This window comes from Schistocerca serialis, chromosome 2, assembly GCF_023864345.2.
Source record: "Schistocerca serialis cubense isolate TAMUIC-IGC-003099 chromosome 2, iqSchSeri2.2, whole genome shotgun sequence".
Taxonomy (NCBI): domain Eukaryota; kingdom Metazoa; phylum Arthropoda; class Insecta; order Orthoptera; family Acrididae; genus Schistocerca; species Schistocerca serialis.
In genome coordinates, this window is record NC_064639.1 from 171,333,464 (window position 1) to 171,347,179 (window position 13,716).

Consider the following 13,716-nt stretch of genomic DNA (forward strand, 5'->3'; position numbering starts at 1 on the left):
ATTATCTTCTTGCCTAAACTGTTTATCGTCTGTGTTTCACTTCCATACATGGCTACAATCCATACAAGTACTTTCAGAAAGGACTTCCTCACACTTAAATCTGTACTCGATGTTAGCAAATTTCTCTTCTACAGAAACGCTTTTCTTCCCATTGCCAGTCTACATTTTGTATCCTCTGTACGTCAACCATCGTCTGTTATTTTGCTTCCCAAATAGCAAAACTCATTTAATACTTCAAGTATCTCATTTCCTATTCTAATTCCCTCAGCATCACATAATTTAATTCAACATCATTCCAGTACCCTTATTTTGCTTTTGCTGATGTTCATCTTATTTGCTCCTCTCAAGACACTGTCCATTCTGTTCAACTGCTCTTCCAGGTTCTTTGCTGTCTCTGACAGAATTGCAGTGTCATTGAAAAACCTCGAAAGTTTTTATTTCTTCTCCCTGGGCTTCAATTCCTACTCGAAATTTTTCTTTTCTTTCCTTTACTGCTTGCTCATAGGCTACAACCCTCTCTCACTCCCTTCTCAACCATTGCTTCTCTTTCCTGTTCCTCGATCTTAGGCTACAACCCTCTCTCACTCCCTTCTCAACCATTGCTTCTCTTTCCTGTTCCTCGATCCTTATAACTGCCATCTGGTTTCTGTACAAATTGTAAATGACCTTTGCTCCCTATATTTTATCCCTGCCACCTTTAGAATTTGAAAGAGAATGTTCCAATCAACATTGTCAAAAGCTTTCTCTAAGTCTACAAATACTGTAAACGTAGGTTTTCCTTCCTTAACCTATATTCTGTGAAAAGTCGTAGGGTCAGTATTGCCTCGCATGTTCCTACATATCTCCGGAATCCAAACAGATCTTCTCCGAGTTCTAACAGTTATTCCATTCATCTGTAAAGGATTCGTGTTAGTATTTTGCAGCTGTGACTTATTAAACTGATAGTTCGGTAATTTTCACACCTGTCAGCAACCTGCTTTCTTTGGAAACGGGATTATTACATTCTTCTTGAACTCTGAAGGTATTTTGCCTTAGTCATAAATCTTGACCACCAGATAGAAGAGTTTTGTCATGGCTAGCTCTCAGAAGGCTATGTAGCCAGTCTAACAGAATGGTGTGTACCCACAGGGACTTGTTTTCACTTAAGTCTTTCAGTGCTTTGTCAAATCTTCAAGCAGTGTCATATCTCCCTTCTCATCTTCCTCTACGTTCTCTTCCAGTTCCATAATATTGCCCTCAAGTAATCTTCCTTGTGTAGACCCTCTGCGTACTCCTTCCACCTTTCTGCTTTCCCTTCTTTCCATCTGAGCCCTTGATATTCACACAGGTGGTTCTCTTTTTCTCCAAAGGTCTAGCTCTAGTTTTCCTCTAGGCAAGATCTATCTTACCCCTAATGATGTATGCTTCCACGTCCTTACGTTTCTCCTCTCCATTCCTGCTTATTCATTTTGCACTTCCTGTGTCAGTCTCATTTTTTAGACATATGTATTCCCTTTGTTTGCTTCATTTGTTGTGTATTTTTATTTTTTCCTTTCATTGAGTAAATTCAGTATCTTTCGTGGTACCCAAGGATTTCTACTAGCTTTCAAGATTTTAAACATGGCTGCAGCAGCAACTGTTAAAATTCTTCACAATAAAGGATGGCAGCCAAAAACAGTTGCAGGATAGAATTTTTTTATTAAAATTCTTGACCAAGGTTTCGGTACATATAAATATTCCTTCATCAGAAGTAAAACTTCTAAAATTACATCATGCACTGGAGAATAATAATACAATTATGCCAAAAGGTGTCGTCAGTAATTAAAACACTCGTGTCTCAACAGTTCATAGGCGAAGTAACATTGTTAAACTGTTCGCTTTGATCCTGTGCCCATTACACATGTTGTACAAATGGAGATGATATTTTAATTACTGACGACGCCTTTTGGCATAATTGTTTTATTGTTCTCCAGTGCATGATGTAATTTTAGAAGTTTTACTTCTGATGAAGGAATATTTATATGTACCGAAACCTTGGTCAAGAATTTTAATAAAAAAAATTCTATCCTGCAACTGTTTTTGGCTGCCATCCTTTATTGTGAAGAATTTCTACTAGCTCTTATCTTTTTACATACTTAGTCCACTGCTACCTTCGCTATTTCCTCTCTCACAGCTACCTATTCTTCTTCAACTGCATTCCTTTCCACTGTTCTTGTCAGTCATTCCCTAATGCTCCATCTGAGATGCTTGACAGGCCCTGTTTCTCTCAGTTTACCGAGATCCCATTTCCTTAAACTCCTGCCTTTTTGCAGTTTCATCACCTTTGATCTGTAGTTCATAACGACTAAATTGTGGTCAAGAGTCCATATCTGCCACTGGAAAAGTCTTACAATTTAAAACCTGGTTCCTAAATCTGTTCTAACCATTATATAATCAATCTGAAACCTTCCGGTGTCTCCAGGTCTCTTCCACTTACACAACTTTCTTTCATGATTCTTAAACCAATTAATTAAATTATGTTCTGTGCAAAATTCTGCCAGGTGGCTTCGTCTTCCATTTCTTTCCCCAGTCCATATTCACTGACTACTTTTCCTTCTCTTCCTTTTGCTACTATCGAATTAAAGTCCTCCATGACTATTAAATTTTTGCCTCCCTTAATTATCTGAATCATTTCTTTTATCTCGTCATACATTTTCTCAATTTCCTCCTCATCTGCAGAGCTAGTTGGCATATAAACTTGTACTGTGGTGGTGGGTGTAGGCTTCATGCCTACGTTGGCTACAATAATGCGTTCCCTATGCTGTTCGTAGTTGCTTATGCGTGTTCTTATTTTTTTTACTCATTATTAAACCTACTCCTGCATTACCCCTATTTGATTTTGTATTTATAACCCTGTATTCACCTGACCAGAAGTCCTTTTGCTCCTGCCACCGAACTTCACTAATTCCCACTATATCTAACTTTAACCTATGATTTCCCTTTTTAAATTTTCTAAACTATGTTCCCGATTAAGGGATCAGACATTCCACGCTTCAATCTGTAGAATGCCAGTTTTGTTTCTCCTAATAACGACGTCCTCCTTAGTGGTCACCACCAGAGATCCAAGTGGAGGACTATTTTGCTCCGGAATATTTTACCCAAGAGGATGCCATCATCATTTAACCATACAGTAGAGCTGCCTGCCCTTGTGAAAAATTACGGCTGTAGTTTCCCCTGGCTTTCAGCTGTTCACAATACCAGCACAATTGGCTGTTCTGGTAGATGTTACAAGACTAGATCAGTCAATCGTCCAGACTGCTGCCCCTGCAACTACTGAAAAGGCTGCTGCCCCTCTTCAGGAATCACGCGTTTGTCTGGCCTCTCAACAGATACCCCTCTGTTATGATTGCACCAACAGTATGACTATGTGTATTGATGAGGCACGCAAGCCTTCCCACCAACAGCTAGATAAATGGTTCATTGGGGGGGGGGGGGATATTATGTCGCCATCAAGGCAATTTTGAAATTAGACCTATGAAATTTGGAATTTGGTTTCTCTGTCAGAAATAAAAGAAATACTGTTTTTGGAAATTCTTTCCCCGAGGTGAAAAAGGGGTTGAAATTTTTTATGGAAATATTTCATTATGCAAACATTTCTTAAGCTGCTCTATTAGAAATAAAAGAATACGCATTACACTGTTTTTGGAAATTCAACCCCTAACGGGGTGAAATAGGACCAGACTGATTAACTGACTCATCATTGCCCTGCCCAAACTGCTAAGGACAGAAACTTGAAATTAGGGAGGGTGTGGATCTTATACTGTAGGTGCCTTTCACGAAAGGATTCCATCCCTGAAGGGGTGAAATAAGGTACGAATGGCTATTTGAAAATATGTCATCATTAAGGCAATTTTGAAATTAGAATTATGAAAATTGGTATCTGGTTTCTCAGTCAGAAATAAAAAATACCTGTTTCAGCATTTTTGGAAATTAAGCCACTAAGATGTAAAACGGTGGGTGAAAGTTTTGTAAGTAAATCATTCTTAAAGAACTACTAAATCATTTCTAAGGCTACACCTATGAAAATTGGTATTAGACTTCTTGGTTAGAAATAAGAGATACGTGTTCAGTGATTTTGGAAATTCAACACCTAAGGGAGTGATACGGGGTATGAAAAGTTTTATGAGTTATTTCATTATCTGTACATGGGTGAAATAGGGGATGATAATTTTTCAGAAAATATTTTGTTATGTTAAAAAAACTTAAGAGTTAAATGTATGAAAACTGATGTTTCACGTCTCGGTTAAATAAAAGAAATATGTGTTGGGCTACAAAATTTCTGTGGCAATATCCTCAGAAAACTTCTATGGAAATATCACGACAAGAACGCAGAAACAATGATTAACAGAAACCTTGGATTCTAGCTACCAGAATAGCGTTTTGGTCAAAAGTACATTCAGAAAGGACCATGTTTCTATGGCCTTAATTAGCATGAAAAGTTTAGAAGGTGTTTCAATTTGTGAACAACGTAAAAATTTGATTAAAGAATACAAAAAAGATCTGTACAGACCATTCTCCATGCAAGCAAAACACCAGGCGATAAGCTGGAAAGACCAGCAGATGGAATCTCAGGCGAGATCAGTTTGGATTCCTGAGAAATGTAGGGTCATCTGAGACATTACTGACTCCACGGCTTTTATTTGACGACACACTGAAGAAAGGCAAACTTACACTTATAGCATTTGTAGAGTTAGACATTGCGTTTTCAGAAACCAGACTGCAGTTAAACAAGGACATGAAAAGGAAACTGTAGAGGTAGTGGTAGGGTTTTCTTATGACACTATAATTCTGCCAGACATGATGAAGGAGTTTGAAGAGCATGATGGATACTATATTAAAAAGAGATTATAAGATGAACGTCAATAAAAATAAAATAATGGTAATGGAATGCAGTCAGATTAAATCAGGTGATGCTGAGGCAATTAGAGTAGAAAATGAAGAACTGAATGTAGTAGATGAGTTTTGCTGTTTGCTCAGCAAAGAAATTGATGATTATAGAAGTAGAGATGGTATAAAATGCAGACTGCAATTCTGAGAAAGTGAAATTTGTAAAAGTCAAATATAAATTAAAATTTTATGTATATAGACAAGAAACGGAGTGAAAATTTGTACTGAAGCCAGGAATCGAACCTGGGTCTCCAGCTTACTACTCAGGTGCATTATCCACTAAGCCACCTTGGTACAGCAGTTTCAGTGCCACCCCAGCCTACTTTAAATTCACTCTTACACATGAACAGAATTGCCAAGGCTGTCCATGTTCTGGAATAGCACCTCAGCATCAAATGTAAATATGGTATTCAGCCTGAAACACAGGTACAGGTACTTACACAAATGAAATGACACAGTTTCAGATACTTTACTGGTCTCATATAAAATGATTTTATATAGATAGAATGAAACATCAAGTGAAAATTTGTACCAAGACAAACCCATGTCTCGTGCTTACTAGGCAGGTGCGTTTGTCCCTAAGCCACTTTGACACAGTGGTTAGCACAACTGCACAGATTACCCTGGCACACTCCCTCCTCAATCTAAATTCTCACTGCTTCCCCAGTCTACTTTAAATTCTCCCTTACACACAAACAGAATTGCTGAGGCTCTGCATGTTCTGGATTAATACCTTATCATCAAATGTAAATGGGAGATTCAGCCTGAAACCAAAGTGTAGGTACTTATACAAATGAAATTCGATTTGTATAAATTTAAATATTAGGAAATCTTGTCTGGAAGTGTCTGTTTCCATAGCTGTGTGGTCAGCATGGCAGAATGCCATCTGAGGGGCCTGGGTTCAGTTCCTGGCTGGGTCAGAGATTTTTCTCTGCTTGGGGACTGGGTGTTGTGTTGTCTTCATCGTCATATCATCCTCATCATTACACAAGTCGCCAAAGTGGCTTCAAATTAAAAGGATTGCACCAGGCGATCAGTCTACCCGATGGGAGGTCATAAACACACAACATTTCATTTCATTTTCATATGAAAGTATTTTTATGGAATTTAGCCTTGTACAGATAGATGTGAGACATGAATTATAAGCAGCTGAGACAGGAAGAAAATTGAAGATTTTGAAATATTGTGCTACAAAAAATGCTGAAGATTAGAAGGGTAGATCGAATAACTAATGGTGAGGTGCTGAATTGAATGGGGGAAGAAAGATGTTTGTGGCACAACTTCTGTAAAAGAAGGATCAGTTGATGTGTTTTAAAGTTTCACCTTGTTACCATTGGACATATTTAAAAAACAGTTCACAGGCCCGCTTATAGAGGCCACCTGCATCGGCCCTCTGGCACGCTCTGGTGGCCTCCAAAGAAACAATATTATTTAGGCGATCGCAAACGTGTGCTCAGCCTATTCTATAACTGGTATTTTTGTGCAGTCAATGTGTTCAGTGCTACACGCAACCTGTACTTCATTGTATCTGTAAAGTACTATGTTCCATAAATTGCACTTGTTCTTGGTATAGCAGACCTACAGCACATTACAGTAAAACCAAATAAATTAGCACCAAATTGAGAACAATTTGCGAACCATGTGGTGCTTTTTCTTGTTTTCCCCAAAATATTTGTATATTTACTGTATGTTGCCATCTTTTAGTCCAAATTTTGATTTTTGGGGGCATTAATGAATCGAGAACCACAAATCATTTTGAATTCACAAACCCCCAAAAATTAATTACAGAGATCCCAATTTTTTTGTAGTAGCCGAAAGATTTGATTTTAAAAAAACTTGTGTCTGAAGGAATTCAAAATCATCTTCTTTGTTGGTTCTGGAGTATCTTGTTGCTCAGGTTTTTTGTCAGGATCTTCATTGCCACTGACCGGGGATTCTGGTTTAGGTTCTGGTTCTACTTCAGACATAGCATGTCTTTGTATTCTTCTTAACAGTAGGTCCTGATTTTTGTTTAAAAAAAGATAACCTTTTCATTGTCTTGTTTTTCCTGCTAGAATTACTGCATCAGAGAAGTCAGTGGGTCCCATTGTCTTCAGGAAAGATGGAATTGCACAAATTCAATCCCGTCAATGTCATTTTGCAACATACAATACGTTGGTAACTAATGTTCAATTCAAAGTGTTTAAATTATACTTTGTTAACATTGCTATAAGAAATTTAACCACTCATAAGCATTAACAGCAACTCCACCTTTTTTATTTCCAGCAACAATAGCACAGTTGACAAGATTGTAGTTGTAGATTTCTCAATGCATTCAGTGAATTCTTTTCTATAAATTCCAAGTGCCCAGTTGTGCGCACATTTCATATGGCCTACTAGCGTGAACAGTTTTCTTGTTTACTACAGATTCTCAATATGGAATATCATGATACAATATTGTTATTGTTATGTCCTGCACAAGTGTCAGCAGTGAGCATCAACAAACATTGCATCTTCTCCATGATTACAGTTTACCAAATAAATGTGGAGAAAGACTACTGACCATGTTAGATCCTTTTGTTGTTCCCAGACTTTCTGGGAGTATATAGTGCTTGTTTGTTTAGTCTCACACATAGCCCTGAATATTCCAGTTATGAATGGGACCAGGATATAAATAGGCCCAGGCATGTGAACCTGTTGGGCCACATTGAAACCATGGTGTACTCAGGCTTTATTACCGGCTTCAGAATTTTCTTTAGTCTTGGTTGATAGTTCCCTTGTAAAGACTCCCTTTCTTTTGCAGCACGTTGTAGATGAAATCCCGTTTTTTTCAATAGTTTCCATTATAGTTTTTACAGGCACTAAAGCCATTGCCATTCCAGATGTAAAATGCCTCTTGCACAATGCACAGAGATCCGATTTGGGCTTCATGACAACTATTTCTGTGCAGATATTCTTCCAAATATTAGAAAACACCATATTTGATATGGGTTTTAGGGATGTATCATTTGTAAAGTTTCAAAAAATGTTGGCATTACTGTCACTTGAAGGTAGAAGTTTCAAATTGTGAGTAACAAACCTCTCTGCAGATGATACACACAAAAGGGATGTGCTCTGCCTTGTCACCAGGCAGCAACCCGAGCACTACCTTAGGTCACTGGCCCCACAGAGCTTTTCTCTTCCACAGACCACGTGACTGGAAATAGTACCAGCATTATCGTGGAGCACAGGCAGTGTTCAGATCAACGCTCAGGCCACAATGAGCCAGTTCGATCCGAGTGAGCTTCGTGGGCCAGGTGCCGATTGTGAAAGCATACCCACAATCAGGGTCTCACTCTGGAGCCACCACCACGATGACATCGCCATTCGTGTCTACCTTCTCGTCCAGCAGCTACCAGCTTGGCCTCTACACCATAGAGACACGGCCCCCGATGCCTTGACCAGTAACTGGACACTCTAATACACTGCTGGAAAAAAATTGTACACCACTTAAGAGGTTTCCAGTTCAGTCAAGATTTACTGTTGCAACAGTGCATATGGAGTACATGAAGTGATGAGATTTACAAATAAGTAGCACAAACAGTTTTGAAGTGCAAGGTATCGACCCTTGCAGAAACATCCATATTAGTTCATTGTGTAGTCTTCACGGGCGACAATTCAGGCACTGACTCTGGCTTCCAGTTGATGGTACAGATAGCGAATACTGTCGTGGGATGCATCTAGCTGCGCCTGCTTGACCTCTTCATGTAGTTCTGTAAGAGTTGTTGGTTGACGAGTCACTTCTCATCCCATCATATTCCACAAGTGCAAGATTGGAGGAAAGTCTGGAGATCATGGTGGCCAGGTAAGTTGCTGCACATATTGTAGAGCACGCTGAGTTTCACAGGCAGTGTGGGGCCGAGTATTTTCCTGTTGGAACTGCACATAACCTTCCTGTTGCGAGAATGGCATAAGAACAGTCTAACAGCATTCTGCATGTATCGAGCACTGGTTAGCGTTCCCTCCAGAAAAACAAAAGGTGAATGAGAGTTGCAGCTTATCGCACCCCAGACCATAATGCCTGTGGTGGGGCCATTGTCGTGAACAAATGCACCCTGTAAGACGCTGAAGAACGCGGTGTGCCATTCCATCTTACAACTGATCTTGTGACGGCACCAGTCAAATAGTGCAAGTCGATGCTGTAATGTGAGCGGAAGACAGGCTAGAGGTGTGTGTGCCCATAGTCTCACTGCTAATAACTTGTCCACAACAGTTCATGCTGACATATCTGGACTCGCAAGCTGTCTTATCTTAGCTGTACGATCTGCCAGTGGTGCCCTTATAATATGATGATCATGGCGGGTGTCTGTGCTGTGTGGACCTCCAGAACCTGCTCTACAGGTTTGAGAATGTTCACGTGACCACTGATCACGTGCATCATTGCACAACTGACACAGTGTGTCCAACTTGTGTGGCAATTCTCTGAAAGGACCATCCTGCAACTCAGAAGGCCACAATTTGATCCCTTTTAAACTCGCTCAGTTAGCTGTAGAAGCACAAGTGCATCTCCATGCCATGTTGCATTCTTGCTTCACACATTTGCACCACACTAAGCCTTTTGGCTGTGAGCATTCCCTGTTCAAGAGTTAACATAGACGGCACACAGGTAGCCATGCCACTCTGCTGTCTGTAGGCAGATGGCATTGAAACTGTTTACTATCTCCCAGGTGGCTCATACCATCATGGGATTAAAATAGACGTCAACTTTCCAGTTGTACTATTTTTCTTTTTTCTTTTTTTTCCAGCAGTTTATTTCTCTTATTGTTGATTGGCACTATGCCATGCTTCAACTTTTGTGTGTCCATTTGGGACCTTAACATTTGGTCATCCTGTTGGGATATTAACTTGTGCACATATCACACAGGCTTTGATAGTGGTGTGCTTCGTGATGGGAGAGTTCCACACTCAAATTTACTGTGACAGTTTCAGTCTGCAAATATTGTTCTTGTTCGTGAGTTCTTCAAGAAGTGGTGTTTGCTCTGTTATTGTACCACACTAACTTCCATTATAGTTGGTTACAGACCTTCAGCCTCCTGTTATTTTTCTTGTTCATTAAGCATGGGGGTCTGACAGTTATGTATGTAACATATAATTTCAGTTCTTCTGTACAACTTGAAATATCTGATATCTTATGGTGGTGACCTGAAATGCATAATATTAAAGTCATTCACCCACCAGCTGATGACAGTTTTTTAAATGACATTTTCAGCATTTGTGCGGTACTGTTCTGAGGGATAAGTAGTTGTTTTTGTGTCGCAATTATGATCCACGGAACATGCACATAACTAACTGTGTAGGGTATTTGTAATGCCATATCAGTCCTATCCAGTACTGTAAACAAATCTGCAACAAAAACACTGAAGGACTGGTTTGAGGTAAATAAGTTAATAGCATTTAAAAAAACCTACTTACATAGTGACGTTAGCAAGAGGTGTGCAACAATAAGATGGGCGGAATTACAGACTGGAAATTTTATCTTTAAGATATTTCTCTTCAAAATAGTTTCAAATGGCAAGATTCATATAATCAAAACAAAAACATCACTAAATAAAACATACTGTAGCACATGTTTCCTTTCCTGTAAACAAGATGTTACCTTTTTTGGATGATTTATTTTGCTCTCCTGTACTTCACCCCATTCTTTTGAAATTATATGGAAATGTGAACTTGGGCTAGACACTTAAATGCATCTTGCTACATTTACATCTATACCTATACTCTGCAAACCACTGTGAGGTGCATGGCAGAGGATACGTCCCATTGTACCAGTTACTAGGGTCTCTTCCCATTCCATTCACATATGGGGCGCAGGAAGAATGATTGCTTGAATGCTTCTGTGCATGCAGTTAATTGTTCTGATTTTATCCTCACAATCCCTATGTGAGTGACACACAGGAAATTGTAGTATATTCCCACAGTCATAATTTAAAACCAGTTCTTGAAACTTGGTTAGGTAAATACCTCGGGTTAGTTTACATCTATCTTCAAGAGATTTTCAGTTCAGTGCCTTCAGTATGTCTGACACTCTCCCATGGGTTAAACAAACTTGTGGTCATTGATGCTGCCCTTCCCTGTACACATTAAATATCCCTTGTTAGTCCTGTTTGGTTCGGGCGCCACACATGGGAATAGTATTGTAGAACTGGTCGCAGGAGTGATTTTTAAGCAATCTCCTTTCTAGACTGATGACACTTCCCCAGTATTCTACAAATAAACCGGTCTGCCACCTGCTTTACCCATGACTGAGCCTAGCCTATGGGATCATTTCATTTCATATCCCTACAAAGTGTTACACCCAGTTATTTGTACGAGTTGGCCGATGCCAGCAGTGACTCATTGATATTATTGTCATAGGATATTACATTTTTGGTTTTGTAACGTGCACAATTTTACGTTTCTGACCATTTAAAGCAAGTTGCCAACCTTTAAACCACTTTAAAATCTGAATGAATATTTATGCAGCTTCTTTCAGACAGTACTTCATTATAGATAACTGCATCATATACTAGAATCCTGATTTTACTGTTAATATGCTCTGCAAGGTCATTAATATAAACATGAACAGCAAGGATCCCAATAAACTTCCGTGGGGCACACCCAAAGTAATCTTTTAAGTCTGATGATGACTCTCCATCCAAGATAAAGTGCTGCATCCTCCTACCAAAAAGTCCTCAATCCAATCACAAATGTCACTTGATACCCCAAATGATTGTACTTTTGACTATAAATGTACAGATGATACTGAGTCAAATGTTTTGCAGAAATCAAGAAATACTGCACACACCCAAAAAGAGCTATATGAATAACTTTGTCCCGTAAGTATCTTTTTTCCCTCAAATTGACTCTCTAAAACACCTTATACAACATATTTCTTAAATAAAATAAGGATAAATCTAGATGTAAGGAACAAAACGTTCTGTAACATTTTAAATCAGAATAGTTTCTCCTGTGAGACAAGTATGAAAGTTATTGCTGTAATCAAAACATGAACTACAGTGTAGTAAACAGTAATGAACATTGAATAACAGCCATAGAAACAAAGAAGTGCTACATGCAAGATGACTGCAGATAAACCAACAGAATATTAACTCAGGTCACCCTAGAATTTATCGTTTATTTACCTACCACATGAAAGAAGGCAATGACAGAGGGAAATTTCTGTAAAATAAATCAGTTCCCAGAGTGAATTTCACTCTGCAGCAGAATTATTAGTAATTTGAAACTTCCTGTGAGATTAAAACTATGTGCCAAACTGGAACTCAAACCCGAAATCTTTGCCTCTACTTTGTCCATTTGTTGCCTAAACACCAAAACTCATCTGCTACTTTTGGTGTGTCATTTTCTAATATAATTTTGTTAGAGCCACTAAGAAATCTATTGGAACTTGAATTGCCTAGAATATTTTTTTCATTGCGAGAACATTTTTTAGCAAACAGCCAGGTTAGAATTTTGTCAATGAGAAAAAGCCTCAGTCTGTCTTATGCAGACTGCTGCTAACCTACATGGATTAAGTAGGAAATGCTATTTTGAATATTTGTGCGAGCAGACTAAGCTGATTCTCTTATCAAGGACATTGTATCTTATTAGCTAGTCTTTCTACAAATTATCTTCATATCTAGATTCAAGTTATTTACATGGCAAGTAGCCATGTTAATTGAAAGCTACATGACAAGTCAGAATGTACTGAGAACAGGACTCAGTATTTACAGATGTAAGTAATATTTTCTTTGAAAAACATCACTATTGAATTAAATGGAAGGGATATAAATAATCAGTCACAGGTAGCAGACATGTTAAATAATCTTTCCTAAATGTAGTAGAAACTATAGGGATGAACAGTTCAAGAAAAAAATCACAGCAGTATGTTGAAAAAACAACTCTCATAAAAATCAATCATATGAATGTGTCTACATCTACATTCTGCAAACCACTGTGCACTGAATGCCACTGGTACATCCCAGTGTACCAATTATTAGTGTTTCTTCACATTCCTTTCCTGTATTGGAGGGTGCGAAGAAAGATTGTTTTTCTCTGGCTACATTTCCTTCGCCTTGCCCTTCTCTACCTATCCACACTCCTTCCCCACTGCTCCTTCCTTCCTTCTCTTCTCTCATTGTTTTCCTGTATTGCGTGCAATGTTTTTTCTCCTGTCTTTTCTCTTTCATCCTTTTTGTCAGTTAGGTCTCCACTTAAGGTTTGAGCTCCACTTCTAAATTTTCTGTTTTTAATGTGAGCCATTTGGGCATGGATTCCTCTGCCTCTTTCTTCCTCTCTTTCTTCCTCTCTTTCTTCCTCTCTTTCTTCCTCTCTTTCTTCCTCTCTTTCTTCCTCTCTTTCTTCCTCTCTTTCTTCCTCTCTTTCTTCCTCTCTTTCTTCCTCTCTTTCTTCCTCTCTTTCTTCCTCTCTTTCTTCCTCTCTTTCTTCCTCTCTTTCTTCCTCTCTTTCTTCCTCTCTTTCTTCCTCTCTTCCTTCCTCTCTTCCTTCTCCACCACAGCCTCCCTCCATCCTTTCAGGTCACCAGCACGTGTAGCCAGTCCATGTGTGGGGCTGTAATATACCCTCTGGCTGGGCCCCCTGATAACATAGGGATCACACTACTGATACCTGAGCTGTTCTCTCCCCATGAATGCCAATGAGTGGTTGCTTGTCTTCCTGGAGCATTGGAACTCCCAGCAATGGCTGCTGTACCAGGTGGCCCATGCTGAGTGGCACCCATGGGAAGAGCACCTGATTGGGGTGGGTGGTATCAGGGCAGATGCTTGATGCGTGAAGCATGTCAAGCTGCAAAAATCT

The 13,716-nt window shown here is 39.1% G+C and overlaps 1 protein-coding gene across 1 annotated transcript in view; it reads right to left on the reverse strand.

Moving 5' to 3' along the window:
• Positions 1–13,428, reverse strand: part of LOC126455829 (cilia- and flagella-associated protein 251-like) — a 67,938-nt gene extending 54,510 nt beyond the window's left edge. Inside the window, exon 1 of the mRNA XM_050091590.1 lies at positions 12,989–13,428. Within this exon, the coding sequence (XP_049947547.1) occupies positions 12,989–13,428 (440 nt within the window). The remainder of the gene's footprint in view (positions 1–12,988) is intronic.
• Positions 13,429–13,716: the final 288 nt, after the last annotated feature.